Source organism: Eriocheir sinensis, chromosome 70, assembly GCF_024679095.1.
Source record: "Eriocheir sinensis breed Jianghai 21 chromosome 70, ASM2467909v1, whole genome shotgun sequence".
NCBI classification, from domain to species: Eukaryota; Metazoa; Arthropoda; class Malacostraca; order Decapoda; family Varunidae; genus Eriocheir; species Eriocheir sinensis.
In genome coordinates, this window is record NC_066578.1 from 4578117 (window position 1) to 4604594 (window position 26478).

The window sequence follows — 26478 nt, forward strand, 5'->3', positions numbered from 1 at the left end:
CCGGTTCGCAAGAACCTGTTTTTGAAATTTCTTTAATCCCGAGAACCGGTTGTTACTGTTAGCTTAAATCAGGGGTTTTCAATTTTTCCCCCCATGAACACATTTTACTTATAACTTATTTTGGTGAACCCCTCATAGAGAGAATCTGTTCTTAAAACATTTGAATCCCACCACTGGAAGACACTTGGGAATGGTCACACTATCCCACTCTGCCCCACAATGCCTCTTGACCTTGTTGCCCACTTCCTTTTATCTGCATTGACAATGGGTTACTATTTCTTTTAACAGGAAAAGCTCCCTTCTCATTCACCTGTGTCCACACACCACACAGACTTGTCAGGCTACCAAAATTCAGTTAGTCTCTCCACCATGGGGAGTGGCTTGGCTGTTTGGAAAAAAATCAGCCTGAGCAGTAAAGGATTAAGAAAAGATAAAAAGGATAATAAACAAAATAATGTTAACACTTTTTAATGGGAATAAGAAATGAGATACCCTTTCATCTAACTGAAAACAAGTAGTAAACCACAGAACATTTACAAACAGGCGCACGTAACATCACCGTAGCCGATCCACCTAACATCACCGTAGCCGATCCAGGATTCAGTACGTTTCTTAACTATAGTCTGTTCAGAGCATGAAGTCGGTTCAGGGTGGAGCTGGTATCGTCGTTTACCTCTACCCATGCTGCCAAATCAGCCTTCGTACATGCGTCTCTCTTATTTCCCATCCATGTGTTATTTGAAAGTGATATTTTATATATTCTGTATATAGTAAAGGAAGCTACATAGTATAATGAGTGTCGATGTTTAGGATGATAACAAGGATTTGAATAAATTCTATGACACGAGGCAGCGATTTTTTCCCATGTTGCCACGTTGTGGTGGTGGTAGTGGTGGTGGTCAGTGTGTCCCCCTAGGTCCCTCCCCCGGGTCGAGAGGGGGAGAGAGAGAGATAAACAGGTGGGTTGTGGGTGGGTAGGCCGGGAGAGAGTGCTAATCTGATAATTGGCTGTTGAACTGGCAGCGCTGCACTCATGGGAATTCTGGAATCTGCCACACCTTGAACCGACTTCATGCTCTGAACAGACTATAGTAGAAGGTAATGTTATAATTGTATTTCGTAAAGAATCCTTATAACCAAAAACTAACAAAATTATGGGTATTCTTTACCTTGAATAAACAACAGAACAATATGAAAATACGTATAGCCACCGTTGCCAGGTTGTTGTACTCAGAGCACAGTATTTACCGGTTTCTGACGCCTAACTATTGCCAAGAAACATCAGGATCTAACTTTCAACGATGACTATAAATTAGTTTCGTTATTGGAGCCCAGAAGACAGTTTAGGGGTAGGAAGTCGGGAAATATAATCGGCTGAGTACGACAATCTGACAACATTGAGGCTGTAGCACAGAGGCCCGAGCCAGCCTATACGCCATTATGGGGGTATAGGTAACTCGATTTACGCGAGTATTGTGTCCTTGAAAAGGTTGTGTAAATTAAAAACAATGTAAATCAAACAAGAGGTAGGTTTCTATCGAAAAATAAATATTCACCTCATTCAGTGGAGAGAGAGAATATCCATTTCACAGAGATATCCACTCGGGCACTGTCTCAGCCTCACTCGTGTGAGGAAGAAATGAGGGACAATGTGCGACTGGCTAGAATTGGTACTGGTACCGAGCAGTCTGGTACCGGTACCGTACCGAATAGCTGGTACTGTTAGTACCGGTACCTGCCCACCCCTATTGTTGAGTAGCGTGGCAGCGTGGGTACTGTATTGTTGTTCAAGTGGTGCACAGAAAGAACTGAGCTCAGCTGCGAGGCCACGGCGCCGTGTGAGTCCAGTTGCGTGAGACATCTGGTGGCCACTCCATAAAATATCGCGTATAAGTGAAAAAAAACATGTAAATTAAACATTTATTTGGATTTTGGACCCCGCGTTATTTAAAAAACGCGTAAACCAAACTCGTGTAAATCGAGTTACCTGTTTCAGATACCGTAAATAGCATATTTTTTACTGCGCAAAGCAGGTGATGTTTCTTATTGTGACTTCGTGAGCTTTCATATTTATCTATTCATGTATACTTCATGGTGGTAAAACTTTCATTACTAGTTTCATTTTTACTAGTGACACAAATATGTGACTGTTTTTCACAATAGAATTTAACTCAAACAAGTGAATCAGACACCACAGAAATATTACCAGTGTGTGTATGAATGAATACAAAGATAAGCACATACTTTGATTTAACTCCAGGATGTCTCGTGGATCATTAATAAATAAAAACAAAACATCTGGATATAGGGCTCTTAGCCCCATTACTACTGATGGCAAAAAAAAAGTCCCTCCGCCAAGTTTGTAACCCCCATTTAGTGATTGTTAGGTACGCCTATTGGTTCAGTGAAACCAAGTTTTTAACAAACAATAGAATAACAGCAACCAATATAATGGGAATACCTTAGCCTTATATTCATAAATGAAGAAAAAAAAATGGCATGACTGGAATCTGGAGTGAAAGTTGTAGATGTGTGGAAAAAAAGGACTGTCAGTCTACCATATTTGTGGGTTTGGCATCTGCTATTTGTATCTGTTGCATTCAAGTTAATCCAGAATATTCTCTAAAAGTGGGGTTCATGAGCATGGAACTGCCCTCTTAACACTTACAAAAAACAACATCCATGGCTGATACTGCAGAGTCATTGCAAAGCCAAGTACAAGCACACCGTAGGTCTTCAATGAGAAATGGCATGTAAGAGAGCTGGGTAATGATGATGGCAACGTGTCATGATGTCTACAGACCAGGATTGGATTACAACATAGAATTTGAATGATGGAGTGGCAATGAAACACAGCCAGCTTAAGAATTTGGGAATTAACCAGCCAGTATCTCATCAAACATATCAGAAAGACTCTGATCAGGTTTATAGATGCGGATGTCTTTAGTGAGCTCTCTGATGGACTGTTCGTGCTGGATATAATCTATTCTTATCGGCGACCTGGGAGAATCTTCCGAGTTGTCTCTAAGCACTCCGTAGTCCACCTCCCTGTAATGTAGTGTAAATTACCGTAAACTCATAATAGAAAATGGCTTCTAACAAACATGCATCATATTCAGTGAGGCAGTTCAATATTAAACTGAATGTTATGGCATAAAATAACAGTATTTATACTGTTATATTTATCCAAAGCACCAATTTTTCTGAATGATTCATTAGTGCTTGTGGGAAAAAAATAATTTTAAATAAGTATTTCATTATATATATAAATCAAACGTGAATGGAGTGACAAAAAAAGGTGTTTTCAGTAGTGTCACCAACAAGTCAAACGAAGGCAGACAGATGAGAACGGGGTCAAATGTGCTCCGGGATATATTTGCCCAAAAGGCTCTCGCCAGCAAATGTGAGCAGACATTTTTCGTCGGCCAGTCAGCGAGTAGTACCACACCACCACAATGCAGTCGAGTTCGCGAAGGAATGTTTTGAAGAATAAAATATATAATATAATGCTCTTTGAGACCCAGAAAGTTGGTGTTTTATAAAGAAATATCTATTTTCTTGTCATTTCTCATTGAAAACAAGCTGAAAATGACATAAGGCAAGGGAAAGGGAAGATGCTGCCTTCTCTGATGACATTTTATCTTTTTGACCGCTAGGCAGCGTTGTCCAACTCTAATTCATGGCTATGACTTTAATCCTGGAGCAGAGCTGTTTTTGTTTTTTTTCGTATGTTGGTGCATTTCTTGCATCATCTCTTAACATAATCATTATGTGCGGGCGAGGAAATATATAATTTTGGAATATTATAGTTGACATCAAGCTAAAACAAGGAGAAAATTAGAGTTGGCTCAGAACTCACACATGCAAGCTGTGAACACAACTCCTGCCACCGAGAATGCTGGATGAGGGGCGTATACAAAGGATTAAACATTTCATTGCTAAATGCTCGCAGCGAGCGTTAGGCATATTTGCTGGTGGCGCTAAACACTCGCTGCGAGCTCCAGCCGCACTCAAATCTCCTGTGTATGAGAGTGTTCCAACACAAATTCTCACAACACAGATTGCCAACTGAATGGGTTCTTCACTAAATTTGGTGGAAAATCATGTCAGCCCAGCGTGGAAAACCTACGGACGAGCAACTGGTGGATGATGTTGACCAATATAGCGACATTTTTGCATAGCTTCACCTATCACCTGACTGATACTTTGACCAAATAGTTGTAAACTTTGCAGTTGGCAATACTGCTCTGCCAGCACCCCATCATCAAGAGATCTACAGTAGTTGCCTTACAGCTGACCGTCGCGCACATATAAATGTACGTCTTCACAGGCAACACCCCCTCAACGTGCCTGTACTTTCACAGGAGAGACAGACATTACCGAATCGTATAGATCTTGGCCTCCTCTTTCCAATGGTGTTTTTGTTTTTTTAGCTGTGATGAATAGTTTTTGAGATACAGAGGTTAAAAGAGCGAGCACTAGCGTCACTGTGTGTGTGTGTGTGTGTGTGTGTGTGTGTATATATATATATATATATATATATATATATATATATATATATATATATATATATATATATATATATATATATATATATATATATATATATATATATATATATATATATATATATATATATATATATATATATTCTCCCTCTATCTCACTCACATACACCCTTCTGGTCATCTTACTCTCCTCCATTTGCTCCATGTGGCCAAACCACTTTAAAGTCTGTCGCTCCACTTCTTCCCTTCACCCCTGTGACACATTCCAAAACGCTCATACACACTTCCATTACTCATTCCATCCATTCTACTCACACCACAAGCACTCTTCAAATAACTCATTTCCACTTCCTGCACTCTAGACCTCTGACTTTCACTCCAGGCCCACATTTCACCAGCACACACACACACACACACACACACACACACATATATATATATATATATATATATATATATATATATATATATATATATATATATATATATATATATATATATATATATATATATATATATATATATATATTCCACTTCTAATAATATGGATATCAAATAAGAAACTACAAATGGGCTTACTTGAGTTTTTTCATATGGCTTTTGCCTTTCTTGTGGTACATCAATTGTTCCATTCCAGTGCATGTTATACCACACAGTGAACATTTCAGAGAGTATGCATCAGTTTCTGCAGCAACTTCAATGGTCTTATCCATAGGCTGGTCCACTCCATTCCCTGGGAAGAAAAAACAATTTTAACAATGTCATTTTCATAACCATCTATGACACCTTGCCTCCCCCAGGAACTATTCCCAAGGGGGTGATCACAGCAGGTTCTCTAATATTCCATGTTCAGGCACTTTGTCTCCATACATTCAATCTTGCCTGTCATCTCTCCCCAATACACCAAAAAGAAAAACACCAAAAAGTGAATAAATGTAAATTATCTTAAGTTGCAATCTTTCAATTAAGTAACAAAATTGTTAGATTAACCAACACACACTTAAGACAACTAAAGTAAGTGGTTTAAAGTAACTAAAGGTTTATTTCATACACAGTACTTGAGTAGTGAAAGTAGAGAGTACTCTCTAAACTCTAGAAAACCAAGTTTCTTGCCAATCTGAACCTCCCTGATCACTAAACATGCCACACAGTCACTACTACTGTAGATACACAGTGCTGGTATTCTCTAGAATCTAGATCTATTGCAATCATTTAAATAACAACTCCTAACTTTAGTCTTGGGTACTGTGCACGAATGAGAACTAAGGCACTCAATAAAGTTCTAATGGCATGCTTTAAAACAGATATTAGAGACAAGCATAAATATAATACTGACTAACAGATAAATACACAGGTGCTATGGACAACCTAGAACAGTGGACGTGGTGGCGGGCGAGGCCGAGTCACTCTGCCTTGTGGTGCTGGGCGTGACAGTGGCGACCGAGGGTTCTCGAGCTGGAGAGAGGCTCAGCCTCTCCTCTTCTGTTCTGAATTAGAATGCATGATTAGATCTTTTTAAAGCCCAGGAAAAAACTCATAGAAACAGCTTGATACAATATGTTATTGACCATCATTCAACAAAATTGTTTTATCTGCTAAAAATAATAAATTATTTGTTATGAGCTTCTGTTGATGTATACAAGTAATCCATTCATCTGTTTTGTGGGGAGAATACAACTGTTACTGGCATTTTTTAGTGAATACAATAAAGCTCTAAACAGCTCCTATAACTGTCTTTTTGTATAGAAGACCTCGTAACTGTGACTGGTTATGTGCTTTCCTCAATGACTAACAGAAGTGTAGTGTTGGTTCATCTTGTTCCCCTGCCAGTCAAGCAAGACAGAACCTTCTGCCCAGTGTTCACTAGGTGCAGTACACACATGAACCCTCACAGGGAGGGGGATGAGAGTTCAACAGGACAGTGAATCAGCCGTGCACAGCAAAGGAGGTACCCCCACAGCAGCCCCCTACAACATTCCCACAGCAGCTCTTGTAGGGAACCTTTTACAATCATAACTAAGAGGCACAAAGATGCAGAAGGTGAAACTGCCACACTCATAATACTGTGACCTCTCCTTGCCTGACATAATGTTTACAAACACTGGCACCCCCAGCATTATCGCAGTGAGTCACCTCTGTTACACCTCCCTCTCAGCACGACTTGTAACCTCAGTTGAAAGACGTAATGGTAAATCTAACACCACATCTGCCAGGTGAGTGTGCCCCTGGCGAGTCATGCAAGGGAGGTCCAGAACATTTTGGTCCGTCCCACACGCTAAAACGAGCCGTCACTAACAGCAGCACTGACCTGGGGGGAAGGTGGATGCCCAGCACAAAAAGTGTAGATATTTTTACCCTTTCCCATTCCAACGATGACTTTTGTCATGTTATTTTTTGGTGCAGACATCAGGATGATGACTTCAGTCATCATCCACAAGTTTTCTTAACCCCTTCAACACGAGAACGTGTATACTGCGTCCGTGCGTGCCCCGTACCATATCTGAGGACGGGCATACTGCGTCCTGGCGTGCTTTAGCCAATATACGAGTTATTTTATCTTTATATTTATGCTTACATCTCAAAACTATCAATTAATTTATGTTTATGTGCACCATTTAATTCTGCATGTTTTCATATATAATACATGATGATTATGTTTAGTTTATGGCTGAAAACTTGTTATATTCAATTGCAACATTTGAAATTTGGCACACGCGGCGATCCCGGATACGGCGCGGGGCGCTGTTTTGGCCCAGCCGTAGTGAGTTTCTTTATGTGCACCATTTAATTCTACATGTTTTCATATATAATACATGATGATTATGTTGAGTTTATGGCTGAAAGCTTGTTATATACAATAGTGACATTTGAAATTTGGCGTGTGCGGCGATCTCGGATACGGCGCAAGGCACTGCTTTGGCCCAGCCGTAGTGAAGGGGTTAAATATAAAAAATGATATACATCTCAAGTTGTCAAATGTTGGATGATGGACCAAGCATGTAACTTGATACTTGTTGTAGCTTCTCCACACGGGGGCGGAGCGCAGGTGGCGGGCGGCTCAGCGTGGGACAACAAAGCATTAAGTGTGGTGTTTGTGTCCGTCATGAGTCACACGTGCAAGACCTTTCCAAGAAAGTGTTCATGTTTCCACTCAAGTTGCCTATTATTTATTTGCAATGTTCATTATTTCTGAAGGGGCAGATTGTGTTTTGAGTAATGTGTAAAAAGTTTGCATTTGGGCTAAAACAACTCACATTTTTGGCATTATACTTTGCCAATTTTTCATTTTTAGCTATTGCAAAAAATAGCACAATTACTAAGCTTTAAAATGACACCTAAATGAGCTTATTATAATGAAAAAGTAACTTTCCAATGAGGGTTAGAAGTAAAACATCTCTATGCAACTGGTTGAAATTACCAGCAGTGCAGGTCACCAAAAAAGTGTGGTTTCCACAGGTGGGCCTGATGGCAAAGGCTTGAAATGTTGAATGATTCAATGGTTAAATTTCAAAGAAAAATTTAGTGGGCTGAATGTTCACTGAATTCCCCACCTCCGTGGAGCAGTGGTCAGCATGCCTGGACATGACTCTGTGGGGCGGGGTTTGAATCCCAGCCTGGACAGTCATTGTGAAGCCCACCTAGCTGTTTACCCTCCCTTTCAAGCTGATTAATAAATGGATCCCTGGGGAAACCTGGGGAAGGTAAACTGTGGCAATCCTGCATTTCACACTTGTCCATGAACCAAAGTTCTTACCCACCCCAGGCTTACAGGGCCAACAGTATGGAGATGAGCATAAAACCCACACTTGTAAGTGAAAGATGTGGCTGTTCTTTTCATCAAGATCTGACATGTCAGTGTAATTATCCCAGTCTACAGAGATGAGCACCACAACCACACACAGCTACAGCGTGTGCACCCACCTTTACCTTTAACTTTAACCCCTTCACTACAGCCAGGCAAAAACAGCGCCCCGCGCCGTATTCGAGATCGCCGCGCGCGCCAAATTTCAAATGTCGTTATTGAATATAACAAGCTTTCAGCCATAAACTCAACACAATCATCATGTATTATATATGAAAACATGCAGAATTAAATGGTGCACATAAAAAAAACTCACTACGGCTGGGCCAAAACAGCGCCCCGCGCCATATCCAGGATCACCGCGCGCACCAAATATCAAATGTTGATATTGAATATAACAAGTTTTCAGCCATAAACTCAACATAATCATCATGTATTATATATGAAAACATGCAGAATTGAATGGTGTACAAGAAGAAGCATAAATTAATTGATAATTTTGAGATGTAAGCATAAATATAAAGATAAAATAACTCGTATATTGGCTAAAACACGCCAGGACGCAGTATGCACGTCCTCGGATAAGGTACGGGGCACGCAAGAACGCAGTATACGCGTCCTCATGTTGAGGGGGTTAAGTGATGTGGATCATCAAAAAAGAAATTACAACTGGGCTTACTTGAATTTCTTCATATGGTTTTTGCCTTTGAGGTGCTGCTCCATTGATTCTTTTCCAGTGCATGGTATGTTACATACACGACAAAACAGATAGTTTTCATCAGGTTCTGGTGGAATTACAATGATCTTATCCCTAGCCTGGCCCACTCCATTCCCTGGAAAGAAGCAACAATTTTAACAAGGTATTTCGATATCTATCTTTTTATAACTTGACACCTTGACCCCCCCAGGAACTATTCCCAAGGGGGTGATCACAGCAGGTTCTCTAATATTCCATGTTCAGGCACTCTGTCTCCATACACTCAATCTTGCCTGTCATCTCTCCCCAATACTTGTTCACTCTTCTCATGCAAATCATTAGTGGTCTCCTCTGATAACGTTCCCCACAATCTTTCTCTCATACTTATCAAACTTATCCTTGTTTGTTATTATCACTACTATCAGGGTAACCAAACTCATACACACACATTCCTTCCTCCACCACAGCTCCCTTCTCTTATATTGCTCCTTTTCCCTGCACACACTCGTGGTTCCTGTGCAATATTCCGTGTGGCAGGGTTGGGAGGATAGACTTTACTATACTTGGTCAGCACAGGCAACATTAATCTAGTGAAGCAAGTCATGGCACATCCACTCCCAGCATTCATCATGGACAGAGGATATATATTGCCTGCAAACAAAAATAAATTGAAACTCCTTATTGATACTCTAGAAAGAAAACAAACACCAAAATGTCTGAAAGAGAACTATGGCAGTCAAGTTTTTATGGCATGCTGTAAAACATCAGAATAACAGATAAATAAGCAGGTGGTACAGACAACCTTGCACAGTGGACGTGGTGGCGGATGAGGCCGAGTCAATCTGCCTTGTGGTGCTGGGCGTGACGGTGGGGACCGAGGGTTCTCGAGCTGGAGAGAAGCTCAGCCTCTGCTCTTTCATTCTGAATTAGAAGAGAGAGAGAGAGAGAATATATTCAGTCAGCTACACGCGACTGCGGGGGGGCGTGTTTGTTTGGCGCGTCCACTGCCTTAGCCTACTGTTTTTTTCTTTTTGCGTGCATGTATCCATGATCTAAGACGAAGAAGACCGTTTATTTTTTTGGAGCACTCCTCATCACTCCATAAGCTGTGGGAAAGAAGCAGGTGCAAAGAACAAGAACAGAGCAACAGCTTACAAAAAAGCGAATGAAAGTTAAAGTTCTGTTTCGAAAATCTTTTTCTTTTCGATTGCTCTCGATGTCGATGTGATGCAGCTTCGTCCCCCATGCCCCCGTTAAGCGTCGCCGCCGTGAGAAGAAGGACTGGACAGACTTGTCTGCCGCATTGGATGGGACCTTGACTTCCGACGACCACGCTGTTCACCTCATCAGCTGCTACTTTCGAGCCTCCCTGACGATCCCAATCAACTGTAGAGGCGCACCGAGGTCCTTCCCCTACCCACAGCAGGTCTCTTAAGACCAAACTAGGCGACAATGAGGGAGATTGACGCCCCATGCCCCCGCCTGCCTTGAATACAATGACCTTCAAGCTTCGAACAATTGGTACTGAACATAGAATCGCCATATCCTTATCGGAAAAAAAATCAGAAAAAAAATATCACAATTTTACACCTGCACGACCCCTAAATATATATAATGCCGCGTCATTTTGGGTGAAACCTCACAATTAAGCCGCCGTCCCAGTAGAAATTCTAAAAAATTTTTAAACTAAAATAAGTGTCACCATAATATATATATATATATATATATATATATATATATATATATATATATATATATATATATATATATATATATATATATATATATTATATGAAAACACACACACATACACACACACATACACAGAAGAGGAAATGAGAAGAGTGTGAGGAGGGAGGGACAGAAGGGAGTCAGGTCATGTCCTTACTGAAGCCCTGACCTGACTCTCCCTTCTGCCCCTCCCTCCCCACACCCTTCTCCTTGTTTTCATCCTCTCTATCTCTCCCTGTTTCCTCCACTCCTTTTCCTTGTTCTCCCTTCTTACAATCTCTATCTGTATATTTTTTATCACTCACTCTGTCCCTCTCCTCCTCCCTTTCCCCTTCCCTGTATTTACCTGGTTGTGATATATAAAGGAAGTGAGCTAAACTCATATGAGAAGGGCACGGAGAAGTTGTGTGGCAGCCTAGGAGTCACGCTGACCCATAAAACCCTACGCAAACTTCAAAGTTACGGCGGCAAAAGGCAGCAAAAAATATAAATAAATAAAAATAAAAATTTGTCCCTTCGGCGTATACCACACAGGTGCACATTATACGCCGCAAAATATGGTATTTCATAACACCGAAAACTTCCAAACCAAACCCAAACAAAAAAAATACCGTTCCGTCTGCCAGTGCGAGGTAGGCGAACTTGTAAAATTATACCCATACCCGTAAAAATACGACCCCCCCGTAGAGCCCCACTGCAGACAACGCGCATACAACATACACAATAAAAAGAAATATATATCTACGTTTATTAGATTCGGTATTATTATAAGTGTTTTTAATTTTCCGCCGCTTATAATGGACTTTCGGCATTAACAGACTAAGTTCCCCCAAATTAGTCCGTTATATCGAGGGTTTACTGTATTTTCAATTAATTTGTTAAGTGTTTCCTTTATGAGCAAACAACTTAACACACACATCATTGTCATCAATAGGAGGCACAATGTGGGTTGATGCTATATGTCACCTTCGTGGAGTGAATCCAACAGTTACTGGCATTTTAACCCCTAAAGGACAAGTGACCTGCAGGCGGAAATATTGGTGAGTTCTGTAAAAGGACAAGTGTCCCACGTATGGACAGGTGGGGTGGGGATGCAGAGGTCTGGTACTTGAAAATGTTAAACAAGTGAATGGTTGATTTTTCAAAACTGGTTGACAATGTTCACTGAATTCCCACTTTCTAGTAATATTAATCATCCAATAAGAAATTGCAACTGGGCTTACTTGAGTTTCTTCATGTGGCTTTTGCCCTTGAGGTGTTGGTCCATTGATTCTTTTCCAGTACACGATATTTCACACACTGAGCAGTAAAAAGGGTTTTCATCAGGGTCTGCAGGATTAGTCACAGCCTGGGCCATTCCATTCCCTGGAAAGAAACAGACACAGCAGTTTTAACAAGGTAATTTTGAGAACAAAATATTAACATCTTGGCACCGCTTACCACCCAGGAGCTTGTCCTGAGGGGTATTTACAACATTCTCTCTCTTCTCTTCTCTTCTCTTCTCTTCTCTTCTCTTCTCTTCTCTTCTCTCCTCTCCTCTCCTCTCCTCTCTCTCTCTCTCTCTCTCTCAGTAAAAAAGAAAATATATCAGGTACTTATGTAGTGAAAGTAGAGAGTACTCTCCAAACTCTAGAAAACCAAGTTTCTTGCCTATCTGAACCTCCCTGATCACTAAACATGCCACACAGTCACTGCTGGATACACGGTGCTGATGTTCTCAAGATCTATTGCAATTAACAAAAGAGAATAACAACTCCTAATTTCAAAGTCTTAAGCACTGTGCCTGAATGAGAACTATGGCACTCAATAAAGTATTTATAGCATGCTCTAAAACATCAGAATAACAGATAAGTAAGCAGGTGCTCTGGACAACCTTGCACAGGGGACGTGGTGGCGGGCGAGGCCGAGTCAAACTGCCTTGTGGTGCTGGGCGTGACGGTGGCGACCGAGGGTTCTCGAGCTGGAGGGAAGCTCAGCCTCTGCTCTTTCATTCTGAATTAGAAAATATGATTAGATCTTTATAAAGTCCAGGACAACATCTAATGAAAACAAATTTATATAAAATTTGATGGACCTCCACTTCACAAAATTATTATTTGTGGTTGATTTGCACAACAGAAATCTATTCCAAAATATCACACACACACACACACACACACACAAAAAAAAAAGAGAGAGAGAGAGAGACGGACATTCGGACAGACATAAAGATAGAAAGAATGAAAGTTAGAGAGAGAGAGAGAGAGAGAGAGAGAGAGAGAGAGAGAGAGAGAGAGAGAGAGAGAGAGAGAGAGAGAGAGAGAGAGAGAGAGAGAGAGAGAGAGAGAGAGAGAGAGAGAGAGAGAGAGAGAGAGAGAGAGAGAGAGAGAGAGAGAGAGAGAGAGAGAGAGAGAGAGAGAGAGAGAGACTTTGCACTACACAAATAATCAAACTTTCCAAAGGGCAAACCACTCACTTCAACTGTTTGGCGTGAGCCGAGCTGGTGAGGTGCTGTCTCATCGTCGCATCCCCATTGCATTCTTTCTGGCACAGGGAGCAAGTCAGAGTTACCAAGCCGCTTGTACCAGTTGCTTGTAACACAATACCACTCCTGATGGCCTCAAATACATCTGCAGAGAGAGAGAGATGGGTTGATAGATAAAGAGATATAGAGAGAGACCCAAAATTAAAGGCATTGAGGGGTTCTGATGGGCAGGGAGGGGTGAGTAGTGTTTAAAATTAATTGTATGGATAGTACCATGCCTAAACTATGTACATATCACCGTGACCATAGAGAAACAGTTCACAAGCAGGTATCACGGTAACCTTGCACTGCCGGCATGTCTGTGGATGAGACTCCATTGGACTGCACGGTGAGTCTGCTGCTGGGCGTGGAGGTGTTGCTTGGTACCCTGGGTGGGGAGAATTACATACATACAACCGAGGGGTTCAAAGCTTCCCGCCTGAAGATTAAAACAATATATTGTAGATACATATGTAAGAGTCTGTCCCTTGTAATGGCCACCTCCCTCCCTGTATGGGTAAAAAAAATATGATTATTTTCTAACAGACATGTAAATATGACTCACTATTTTGAAAAATAAAAAAATCTTAGTGAATTCTCAATGCAACACTTTCTGTTTTGTAATTTGTACTTAGCATGAAACCTGAACTGGGAAAGTTTCCATACAAGACAATTATCCTCTTTTAAAACAAACATCAAATTAGGGGCATAATAACAAAACATTTAACCCAGTAGCAACTGCGGGCCAAATTTGTGGCTTTACTGTGTAGCAGGAACGGGCCAAATTTGTGGCTTTACTGTGTAGCAGGAACGGGCCAAATTTGTGGCTTTACTGCAGGGTTGGTGATTTTTTTGATTTTTTTTTTAAAAATCAAAAAAATCAAAAAATCATTGATTTTTTGATTTATTTGATTTATTTGATTTTTTTGATTTTTTTATTAAAAAAAAATATATATATATATATATATATATATATATATATATATATATATATATATATATATATATATATATATATATATATATATATATATATATATATATATATATATATATATATATATATATATATATATATATATATATATATATATATATATATATATATATATATATATATATAGTGTTTTGAAAATCTCCATAGGTTACTTTAAGTTTGAGTTTAGGGCGTGTAAGTGTGAGCACAGTCAAGGATCCTGATACATACGTGTTCAATACTTGTTTGTAGTTGGTACAGGACCAGGTTTAGGAGACAGAGTTGCCTGAAGTTATTTTCATGACAGCATTTTATATTATTACCACACAGAAGAATATCTACTTTTATTCTGTTACTGTTTGGTTGCTAACCTTGGTTATTATTATGATACATTGAATCCCAAGTTAGTAAAGACTAAAGGAGGCTGATTTTTACCATCCTTGGAGCACATCATTTAACTTATGGAATACTTTTTAGTAAAAAAATCAAAAAAATAAAAAAAATCATGATTTTTTTAGTAAAAAAATCAATGATTTAATCATTTGATTAAATCAATTTGATTTAATCATTGCCAACCCTGCTTTACTGTGTAGCAGGAACGGGCCAAATTTGTGGCTTTACTGTGTAGCAGGAACAGGCCAAATTTGTGGCTTTACTGTGTAGCAGGAACAGGCCAAATTTGTGGCTTTACTGTGTAGCAGGAACAGGCCAAATTTGTGGCTTTACTGTGTAGCAGGAACAGGCCAAATTTGTGCCATGATATCAACCCCCCAAAAGATGATACATAATCTGATCACAAATGCTTTGATATATATTATGAAATGGTTTGTGTGAGGGGTGATTTTTTCTCATTTTTCTAGCTTGGAGGGACCATTAAGAAACTTGGTCCCTGTTGCTACTGGGTTAATGTAGAAGTGAGACAAGTCACTCAAGCAAAAGATCTGAGCAACAAGCACCGAAAATGTGAACGAAAAACAACAATATGTGGAGTGACAACTGGGTGCCAAGTGGTCATTGTGCCGAAGTGGAAGATGTTGTTGACTGGAAGTTCTTCAAGTCTTTTATGTAACTTGTTATGAATTAATATAATGATGTAATTTTTCCAGCCTTTGGAGACTGTGACTCTGGAAGCACTTAGTAAAAACTTGAACTAGTGTCTTAAGTATGAAATCACCTCAATTTTATATTTGGTTTCTAGTTATGCCATTTACTCATTCCTTGCAATTACCATATGTTGCCTATCCTTGAGTCCATACATTCTACTGACTTAACAATAAAAAATCAGGGGAGCAACATAAAAGAAAAAAAAAACATATACAATTAACCCAGTAGCAGCGGGGATCATGTTTCTTAATTGTCCCTCACAGCGAGAAAAATGAGAAAAAATCATCACTCACACAAACCACTTCATAATATATATCAAAGCATTTGTGATCAGTTTATGTATCATCTATTTTGGGGGGTTTAAATCATGGCACAAATTTGGCCCGTCACTGCTACACGGTAAAGCCACAAATTTGGCCCGTCGCTGCTACACGGTAAAGCCACAAATTTGGCCCGTCGCTGCTACACGGTAAAGCCACAAATTTGGCCCGTCACTGCTACACGGTAAAGCCACAAATTTGGCCAGTCGCTGCTACACTGTAAAGCCACAAATTTGGCCCGTCGTTGGTACACGGTAAAGCCACAAATTTGGCCCGTCACTGCTACACGGTAAAGCCACAAATTTGCCCCGTCACTGCTACCGGGTTAAATATTTCATCATGACAAGACAGTGCGATGCCCTTGGTGTCACAAAGACTTCACCCAAGCAGCAAATACTCACTTGACATTTCTGGCATGTACTTCACTGCCAAGGTGCTGGATCATGGGGATCTCCTCCCTGTAGGACACGCAGCAGGGAACACACGTCAGGAGAACACCGTTGCCTATATTTTGAGACACCACCTGCCCTTTTGTTATAGCAGCAAGCAAACCTGTGAGAGAGAGAGAGAGAGAGAGAGAGAGAGAGAGAGAGAGAGAGAGAGAGAGAGAGAGAGAGAGAGAGAGAGAGAGAGAGAGAGAGAGAGAGAGAGATTCAATATTCAGTAATCTTAATACCAATTAGTCATTATTATTGAGGATGCAATAAGCCAAAAATGATCCCAAACCCACACAGATGGTGCGGCACACGCCCAGGGCAAGGCATGGCTGGTGCTCAGGAGGAGGTGTTTTGCAGCAACCCGTTCATTCTTATCAGCATTACTACCAAGCGTTATGAGTTTCTCAGTTGTAATTTAAGACTGTTTTCAACTCCCAATATGTACAGCTGATTTGCATGGATTCTTCAGCCAGGTAGAGAGGAAGTATAATAAAAATAATGAATAAGTACTTCTGAGGCACCTTTGGAATGAACTCACCAGTGCCTGAGGAGCCTGAAGTGTCACAAGAGGCGCCTGGTTTTGAGGCTTCTTGTAAAAGGAGGTTTTTCACCGCTTTTTTGTGCCTGGCTCCTTGGAGGTGAGACTCAGCACAAATAAATTGTATACTGGCTTTGCACACTGTGCACGAGAGTGAAGCCTGGAGGAATGAATAATGAAATGCACTTAGTAAATACGGTATATGACAGTGTACATAGTAAATTCTAGTGCAAACATCTGAGGACAGAATATCACATTTCTTGATGTAAAAGTTGGACACACATTTTCAAGGATATGGAAAAAATATCACAAACCAAAACCACTCCAGTAAGGCCAAACCAAGGGCTGCCTACCACATACTGCCAGATTTGGTAGCTAACAGTTATCAGTTAAGTACAATGTAGAGGGCTCGTATGCAGTTGTTTACCATGAAAATATTACATACAGTGACTCCTTGCCACTTACAAGTATGATTGGCTGGGTCATAAATGAACCGCATACATACAATATAGGTATACAACATATAAATAAGCAAGTAATACTTCTCATGAAGGGTGACTGGTAAAAAAGAAAGGCAAATGATTCTTTGGTATTGAGAAGGCCAGGTCTCTAGAAACTCTGGAATTAGGATAACACAAACATGCCTCGTGGGTTGAAGGGCGAAATGTTTTGTATAGGTGGCATCACGCCCTGCAACTATGCCTCAACAGGTGTTTTCATCATTATTATTATTATCATTGAGATCCAGGAGAGGGAATAATGGGAAAATAAAAACTTGATACAGACCCAAATAGTCACTCAATGAGCAAACATGAACATGAAAAAATAAATGACAGTAACGTGAGGAGAATAAAAAAGAAAAAACAGGCCGGAGGGACAACAATGCCTCATGAGTTAACAGGTGGGTGGTGGCTTTTGTTTTAAACTTATCAAGGTCAACAAAACAAACAATCTTATCTGCAAGTAAACGTTAAGTTAGTTTTAGAATGTGCATAACTTAGTCACGCCACATAATAATGACTAATGTATCAAGAGTGAAAAGTATAAGTTTTCAAAAGATATAAACCTATTTGAAAAGCACCATAGATTTAATTACAGCACTAGTTCACTTGCAATGGAAAAAAATAAAAAAGATCAGGACATCACAAGGCACTTTCTAAAACAAAGATCATTCAACTTACCAATTCTTTCTTGAACACTCCCTCTTCAATAGCCTTAGCTATACTGCTGTAAGCTGGATCATCAAGCATGGTTGTGTCAAGCTGTGAAAAAAGTAAGTATTTTTTTTTTCAGTTAAGGAATCAGCTCAAGGGCAACAAAGATAGGTGTAAAAAAAAGCGCCCCACCAAATCACTGATTCCTACGAAGATAAAAGTGGCCAAAAGAAAGGTCAATTTTGGGTGGAGAGGTGTCTTGATGCACTCCTCTAGAAAACGTTCAAGTCAACTGTAGAGACGAAGGAAGACTGTTCCAGAGTTTGCCAGTGTAAGGGATGAAAGAGTGAAGATGCTGGTTAACTCTTGCATAAAGGGTTTGGACAGTATAGGGATGAGCTAGACTAGTAAAGTCGTGTGCAGCGGGGCCGCAGGAGGAGGGGAGGCATGCAGTTAGCAAGTTCAGAAGAGCAGGAGCAGTCAGCATGAAAGTATCGATAGAAGACAGAAAGAGCTGAAACATGGCGGCAGAATTTAAAAGGTAGAAGACTGTAACTATGAGGACTGGAGTTTATGAGACGAAAAGCCTTTGACTCCACTCTGTCCAAGAGAGCTGCGTGAGTGAAGCCACCCCATACATGAGATGCATACTCCAATAAGTAGTGGCAATAAAAGAAATCCACACCAAAGAAATTACTGAAGCAGGGTAGAGTTGGGGAGTACTTAATCAGTGCTCATCTCCGTCGCATTGGCCTTTGAGCCTGTTGTGGGAGGGAGCCCATCACCCCAGGATACAGGGCCAGTGTGACATCCGGGTTACCACAGTTAAACTTCCCCAGGTACCCATTTAACGACCAGTACAAAAGGGAGGATGAACAGCTGGGTGAGCTACACGATAACTGCCTGGGTCGGGGATTCAAACCTGGGCCCACGGAGTAGAAGCCAGACACGCTCACCACTAGACCACTGATAAGGATGGTAACCTACTGTCACTCAAATAGTACCCTAATTTGTTTAACCTGGTAGCGGCGGGGATCATGTTTCTTAAAGGCCCCTCTAAGCGAATTAATGAGAAATAATCATCGCTCTCGCAAACCACTTCATAATAAATATCAACACATTTGAGATCAGTTTATGCATCATCTCTTTTTGGGGGGTTAATATCATGGCAAAACTGTGGCCCGTCGCTGGTACACGGTAAAGCCACAAATTTGGCTCGTCGCTGCTACCGGGTCAATTATTACACCCAATTTTTAAGCCAACAGAACTGCACCTAAACCAAAGGGGTAGTAAACTATAACCGACACAATACACTTACACTTATTTACACTTTGCTAAGGATACTACCCTGGTCATATTGGTACCACACATGTTTTGAATACATACAGTTTGGTTAGATCAGCTTATAGTTAGGTTGGGTGAGATTGTTATGTATAGTTAGGTTGGGTGAGATTGTTATGTATAGTTAGGTTGGGTGAGATTGTTATGTATAGTTAGGTTGGGTGAGATTGTTATGTATAGTTAGGTTGGGTGAGATTGTTATGTATAGTTAGGTTGGGTAAGAGTACGCTACATAATAGTTAGGTTGGGTCAGATTGTTATGTATAGTTAAGTTGGGTAAGATTACATCACATAACAGTTAGGTTAGGTCAGATTAGGTTACAGATAGTTAGGTTAGGTCGGATTAGGTTACATATATTTAGGTTAGGTCAGTTAAGGTTACAGATAGTTAGGTTAGGTCGGATTAGGTTACATATATTTAGGTTAGGTCAGATTAGGTTACGTAAAGTTAGGTTAGGTCAGATAAGGTTACATATAGTTAGGTTAGGTTAGATTAGGTTACATAGAGTTAGGTTAGATAAGATTAGGTTACATATAGTTAGGTTAGGTTGGATTAAGTTAAACATAGTTAGATTAGGTTATATTAGGTTTGGAGGCTACGCTCATCTCCATATTACCCACACCGATACCCTAATGATACCCCCACCAATAACGTGACAATTCGGTGGTGTCCTGGGATGGGGTCAAATGTCCTTTAATATCCGGGAGGGCAACGAGGGCAACTGATAGTAATGGTCATGGAGTGATTACCTTTCCCTTCAGTCTTCAGTGTTATAATGGGTGTGCCTTCTTCAATGTTTTATAGGGCTTGGTAGGCTCAGAAATGTGACCCATCTACATGTACTAAACACGTATGGCTCCCGTCTTAAAGTATTTCGTTATGGTGTAATTGCCTTTTCCTCGTCTTCGGTCTTGTGGAGGGTTTTCTAGTACCTTCTTCAGACATGTGACCCATCTACATGAACTGTACACGTCTGGCTCCCGTCTTAAAAGTATTTCGTTATGAAGTAATCGCCTTTACCTTCAGTCTTCAGTGTTATAATAAGTCCTCGGTGTTATGGATTATCTTGTAGTGCCGTCTTCAATGTTTTAAGGGGCTGGGTAGGCTCAGAAAGGTACCCAACTACCCGTACCGTACACGTATGGCTCCCGTCTTAAAAACTAGCTCCAAATAACACCCAAGAAGCTCCCGTCTTAAAGTATTTCGTTATGGAGAAGTTACTTTTTCCTTGTCTTCGGTCTTATGGAGGATCTTCTAGTACCTTCTTCAGTGTTATATGGGGCTAGATAGGCTTAGAATTCCTTAATATCTAGCGTAATAGGTGGACCATCTACACGGCACAGAATTTAGACTAGTAACAATTAGCATTCGCCACTTGTACGAGTCTACTATACCTATTACCTATCATTGCCTTCCTTATTAACCACTTATTATTGCTTATTGGGGGACGAACACACACACGGGGAGGTAAAACACGTCTTAAAACGATAAAAATGACTGGTGACTAAATATTGCCAGTCAAGGTTTTTGTTGGTATCTTGGTATTCACGATCTGCCATACTTGTTAACTTGGGACTGTTGCTTGTAGGGGGGATGAACACAAATTATAGGAGGTACAAAACGTGGTAGGTCTATGGCTGTGCTTGGTATAAATATTGCACAAAACGTATGAGGACTTAAAGTATCTTATTGGTATTAGTAGATTGGTAGATTCGGTATTAGTAAAGTGTTATTTAAAAGATTAGTAGACGAGAAGATTGCTATTCAGTATTAGTAATGTTATTTAGTAGATTAGTAGACTATAGAAGATAGCTATTCAGTATTATATATAGTAGTGTTATTTAGTAGATTAGTAGACTAGAAGATAGCTATTTAGTATTAGTAGTGTTATTTAGTAGATTAGTAGACTAGAAGATTGCTATTTAGTATTAGTAGAGTGTTATTTAGTAGATTAGTAGTCTAGAAGATTGCTATTTAGTATTAGTAGTGTTATTTAGTAGATTAGTAGACTAGAAGATTGCTATTTAGTATTAGTAGAGTGTTATTTAGTAGATTAGTAGACTAGAAGATTGCTATTTAGTATTAGTAGAGTGTTATTCAGTAGATTAATAGACTAGAAGATAGCTATTCAGTATCAGTAGTGTTATTTAGTAGATTAGTAGACTAGAAGATTGCTATTTAGTATTAGTAGAGTGTTATTTAGTAGATTAGTAGACTAGAAGATTGCTATTTAGTATTAGTAGAGTGTTATTTAGTAGATTTGTAGACTAGAAGATTGCTATTTAGTATTAGTAGAGTGTTATTTAGTAGATTAGTAGACTAGAAGATAGCTATTCAGTATTAGTAGAGTGTTATTTAGTAGATCAGTAGACGAGAAGATTGCTATTTTAGTAGATCAGTAGACTAGAAGATAGCTATTTAGTATTAGTAGAGTGCTTAGTAGATCAGTAGACTAGAAGATTGCTATTCAGTATAAGATATTAATTAGTAGATTCAGTAATATTAGAGTGCTATTCAGTGTTAGCAGACCAACCTAAGCAAGATTATATTAGTAAACCAAACTACTGAAAAAAAAATGATAATAAAACCAACCTAATAGCATAATTAAACCGTAACTCTTAAGCTTAAATATGTCATTATAAACCTAAGAGACCAAACAGACGCCCTTTCTGGATGACGAGGACGAGAATAACACACACACACACACACACACACACACACAAGAAGATAAAATAAGGTATAATTGATGTATATATATAGTTACGCCGTGGTAATTATATATAAGTTGTAGTCTCCCTCTGGCCTGACTATGATACTGAAGAAACTATATACATACCTTTTGCTTCTTCGGGGGCGGACATCCATACCCGTCCATGGCTCCAGACACACCTGCTGGATGACGAGGACGAGAATGGAACACGTCTCAGCGGGTCACCACACTCAAACTAGCGCCCTTTCCCGCCTCCCGACCCTCAGTTGCCAGATTGTCTTACTCATAGCATCATATTTACCGGTTTCTGCGCCATAACTATTGCCAAGAAACATATATAATTGACCATTTTAATGTTTACTATATGCCAAGACAGTTACTGGGGTGGAGGAGACAGTTTTAGGGTTGGAAATCAGGAAACATAAAACGTGGAGCACGAGAATCTGGCAACGTCCTCAGTGGCCAGATTATCGTACTCAACGCATCGTATATTTCGGTTTCTGATCCACAACTATTGCAATTAAAAACACACACCAATAATCAACCATTTCAACGATAACTGTAAATGAATCTAGCCAATGGGATGCAGGAGACAGTTTGAGTCGACAATCGGAAAATACGATAGGCTGAGTACGACAATCTGGTACCGTACCTCAGACCCGCCTCCCGCCTTCGTGCAGTGTTGCCAATACGTTGTCCCGCGGGTCGAGTCAATATTTAACCCGCGGGTGGCCGAAGAAAGGGAGGCCATGGATAATAACAAGGGGACGGATAAAAGATTGATTAATTGATAGTTTATTGTTGCAAGTAAAGAAATAATAAAAGACTAACTTGACCCTCCTGGATCTGTCCTGAAGGGGCTGCCTCCAACATGGAATTTGGGGGTAAAGGGTTTGACGATACTCATGTGACTATCTAATTAAGACGCAGGTATAGGTGATTAGTTATTAATACACACCAAAAAAAACAACTTATGGAATGTATGGTAGCTGGGGTCAGGTCGGTCTTTCTCGCCTTTCCTCATAAACACATGTCACACTTAATCATTTATAGATTGATGGAGTTAGGTCAATTAAGCCTCTCTGGACACACACACACACACACACACACACACACACACAAGTAAATCTTTGGCAAACGTTCATAAGGGTACATACGTTCATTGTAGGTAAATACACACACACACACACACACACACACACACGAGACATAAACATTCAGCGTCAAGTCAGACATTTCCGGAATTCCTCATAAACGTCTACCAAAGATTTACTCGGCTCAGACACCCTCTAATAAAGGTCTCTTAAATCTCTCTCTCTCGTAACGTCATGGTGAATGCTGAAGTCAGAGCGATAACCTACGGCCTTTGTGAATGAGGATTGTGATCGCCTTGCAATTTCACCACATTTCACAATTACGATGATACATAAGTTTTTTTTTGTGCAAACTTTATCTAACTTATTTTTTTGCCAGTACAACGCCACTGACCACGCCTTCATCCCTAATACTCTTCAGCTACGTCCGCTCGTGATGACATATATTGCACTGAAAGTATAGGCCAGTTTGTTTCCAGAAAAGTAATTCATGGTTCCTCGATCGCCTGGCTAATGTCTATAATAACAAATAAACCAAATGGACGGCGTAAAAGAAGGGTTCTCGTTAATTAATACGAATGATTATTAGTTTTGTTCAGGTAATTGTCGGCATTTGTAATGATGGGATAGATAAACACTCAATTAACTGAAATTCGTATATTCTATGTAAAGTGAATGTACGAGCGAGTAGTCTACGTGTTTACGCGATACATAGCCGGGGTGAACTAAATTAAAGCGCCTGAGCCCTATTTACCGGTTTCCGACGCCTAACTATTGCCAAGAAACATCAGAATCTATCTCTTTTATCGATAACTGTAAATGAGTTTCGTTATTGGAGCCCAGAAGACAGTTTAGGGGTAGGAAGTCGGGAAATATAATCGGCTGAGTACGACAATCTAGCAACGTTGGCTGAGGCGCTGATGGGGAAAAAAACCGCTAACACGCTGGAATAGTGTTGCCACATTTCACAATTACGATGATACATAAGTTTTTTTTGCAAACTTTATCTAACTTTTTTTTTACCAGTACAACGCCACTGACCACGCCTTCATCGATTTCTGCGCCCAAGATTAATTTACTAGTCTTTCGTGGGAGTTTAGGGCATTTCCAGGGGTACTTTTATGACCCTGGGGTGGGTTTCATCAAAGTTCCCAAGTCCTTGGAAGTGTGCTCAAGGAGTCCCAAGCGTGCGAGAAACCTTGGGCATGTTTCACGAAATCTCCCAAGCCTTGGAACTCTGCCTATCTCGTTCGCCGCCTTGGGAGGCCGTGCGGGGTCTCCCAAGCGCTCCCAAGGAAGGTTCCAAGCGTCAGACTGTAAACATGGCAGCCCGTGAACAACCCCGCCAGCACCGACCAAGGAATTTTCGCCCGAGAAGGGACATCTTTAACCCTCTCGCGCACAGTAAGATACTAGAACATGCGCAAATAAAAATAGAGGAAAAATATATATAAACAATAGACACTCGTTTCAAGTCTCCGTATAGAGTATTGTAGACAATAAATCCTAAGTACCAACTCTTCCCCACTTGCTATCTCGAAATTTTGTGGGCCAACTTTTTTAGCCGAATATATGTTTCGAAGCGGAATTTAGTGAGGATTCTTATGGTATCCTCAAAATCTTCGTACACCTATTAGTTCCTGAGTTACACCAAGAAAACTGTATTTTTTCCTCTCCCGTCAGAGTAGGCTAACAACTAAAAATCGCTCTACGTTCCTCATTTACGTTCCTTAGAAAGGTTGCCATATGTTACCTCTAAGAAACTTATCCCAACAAATGACACTCCAAATTTTACGCACTTTCACCGAAAATTTAATTTTTAATCATTTTTTTTACTTTTATGACGCGTTTCGCGTCATCGTGCGCCAGGACCTTTTACTTTGATGACGCGAAACGCGTCATCGTGCGCGAGAGGGTTAACGAGTACGATGACACCGAGTTCAAGAAGAGGTACAGGGTGGATCGTGCTGGCCTGTTGTTCGTCACTGACTTGGTGCGACACGTGATTGGCAACAGGACTGAGAGGAGCCGTGCGGTCACAGCGGAGCTGAAAGTGGCGTTGACTCTGCGATACCCCGCCACCGGGAAAATGCAGCAGTGCAACGCAGATGACTTTGGAGTTTCCCGGGCCACAGTCAGCAGAATCATCACCCAGACCGTGGATGCTCTCGTGACACAAGAGAATATGAGGCGGTTCATGGGCTTCCATTTAAACCGGGGGGAGCAGCAGAGAATGAAGGCGGAGTTTGCCGAAATTGCTGGTTTTCCCGGTGTGGTGGGTGCTGTTGATGGCACCCACGTAAGAATAGTGGCCCCACATGAGCACGAAGAAGTGTACGTCAACCGCAAGAACTACCACAGCATCAATGTGCAAGTGTTATTTGATGCACAGTACAAGCTGCGGGCCATGGTGGCGAGGTGGCCAGGGTCTACTCACGACTCACTAAATGTTTGTTTACACCGTGGTGCCGTTGAAGATGCAGACGGAAAAAAAATACGCCCACATATTCCTTACAACGAAGATACTATTGCTGTATTTCAACTAAATATCAATTGTTTATATTTATAATTCCATAATTATATATAAGAAGTGTAATTTAGGTTAACTGAAGACATATTAGACGTCAAAGCGACGCGGAAGATTGGCAACGCTGGTTACTCCCAAGACCGCCCCCAATCCTACTTGGAAGTGCTTGTGGCGCGGTGATGAAACACGCCCAAGAAATTCTCCCAACTGTGCGTGACGTCACCACGCTTGGGAGAGCACTATGATGAAACCTTCTGTACCGTGAACCTAAAAGAACACTCATTAGACCTCGATTAACCTCCTTTTTGGCCTTTGGAAATAGTTGGTGTCAGGGGTGGGAGCATTTAACAATACCAATCTATATCCCGAACTATATAGCATCACCCACAATTAGAATAGTCGTTGTGCTTTCGGGGTTCCATGATGTGATTGATTTGAGTTGGCAACATTGTATTCGCGGTGGCCTATACATTATAATTATCAGTCATTTTTGCGCAATCCCATGATAGTACAGCCATTACTGATACTGTATGGGCGGCTTAAAACTGAACCCTTCTTAACGTTTATCATTAAGGCTCTCTGGGATCTCTGAGTAGGCCTATACCTTTCTACCTGTCTGAGTAACCGCCGCTATCTCCACCTTAAAATTTGCAACGCCTCGGTAACTTATTTATGGCGTTTTAATAAGACTTAGGGAGGGTCCACCTACTAGTAGTCTGTATGAACCATGGAGTTTGTTTGGTCTGAGCAGCTAAGTAAATCCATTAAATCTATAGCTTTTATACTAACTTTCATCCTTTCTTCCAACGCCATGGTGACTTATCTATGGCGTTTTGATAAGGCTTAGGGAGAGTCCATCTAGTCTGGGAGGAAGGTTGATATTATTAAACATATCGGGCTCCCATGGTGACTATGGTTGGTATTGTCAGATGCTCCTATCCCACACACCAACTATTTCCAAAGGCCAAAAGGGAGGTTCATCGAGTTCTAATAAGTGTTCTTTTAGGTTCACGGTACAGAAGAAGGCTCAGACTA

General features: G+C 40.5%; 1 protein-coding gene across 22 annotated transcripts; it reads right to left on the minus strand.

Moving 5' to 3' along the window:
• Window positions 1-2861: 2861 nt before the first annotated feature.
• On the minus strand, window positions 2862-22074 carry LOC126988755 (zinc finger matrin-type protein 3-like). 22 transcript variants are annotated; one of them, XM_050847127.1, is made up of 13 exons: window positions 21949-22073; window positions 17798-17878; window positions 16617-16776; window positions 16043-16193; window positions 13544-13629; window positions 13194-13347; window positions 12612-12730; window positions 11962-12103; window positions 9807-9928; window positions 8990-9143; window positions 5877-5995; window positions 5088-5241; window positions 2862-3048 (listed from the first exon to the last, which is right to left on the minus strand). In XM_050847127.1, exons 1-13 carry the CDS (start codon window positions 21985-21987, stop codon window positions 2877-2879), a joined length of 1653 nt encoding a protein of 550 aa, XP_050703084.1. In that variant the 5' UTR covers window positions 21988-22073; the 3' UTR covers window positions 2862-2876. The 22 variants fall into 22 exon arrangements, with proteins under 22 accessions (XP_050703084.1, XP_050703089.1, XP_050703088.1 ...); XM_050847132.1 differs by lacking the exon at window positions 21949-22073 and adding an exon at window positions 20674-20758; XM_050847131.1 differs by lacking the exon at window positions 21949-22073 and adding an exon at window positions 20514-20626.
• Between the last annotated feature and the right edge of the window lie 4404 nt (window positions 22075-26478).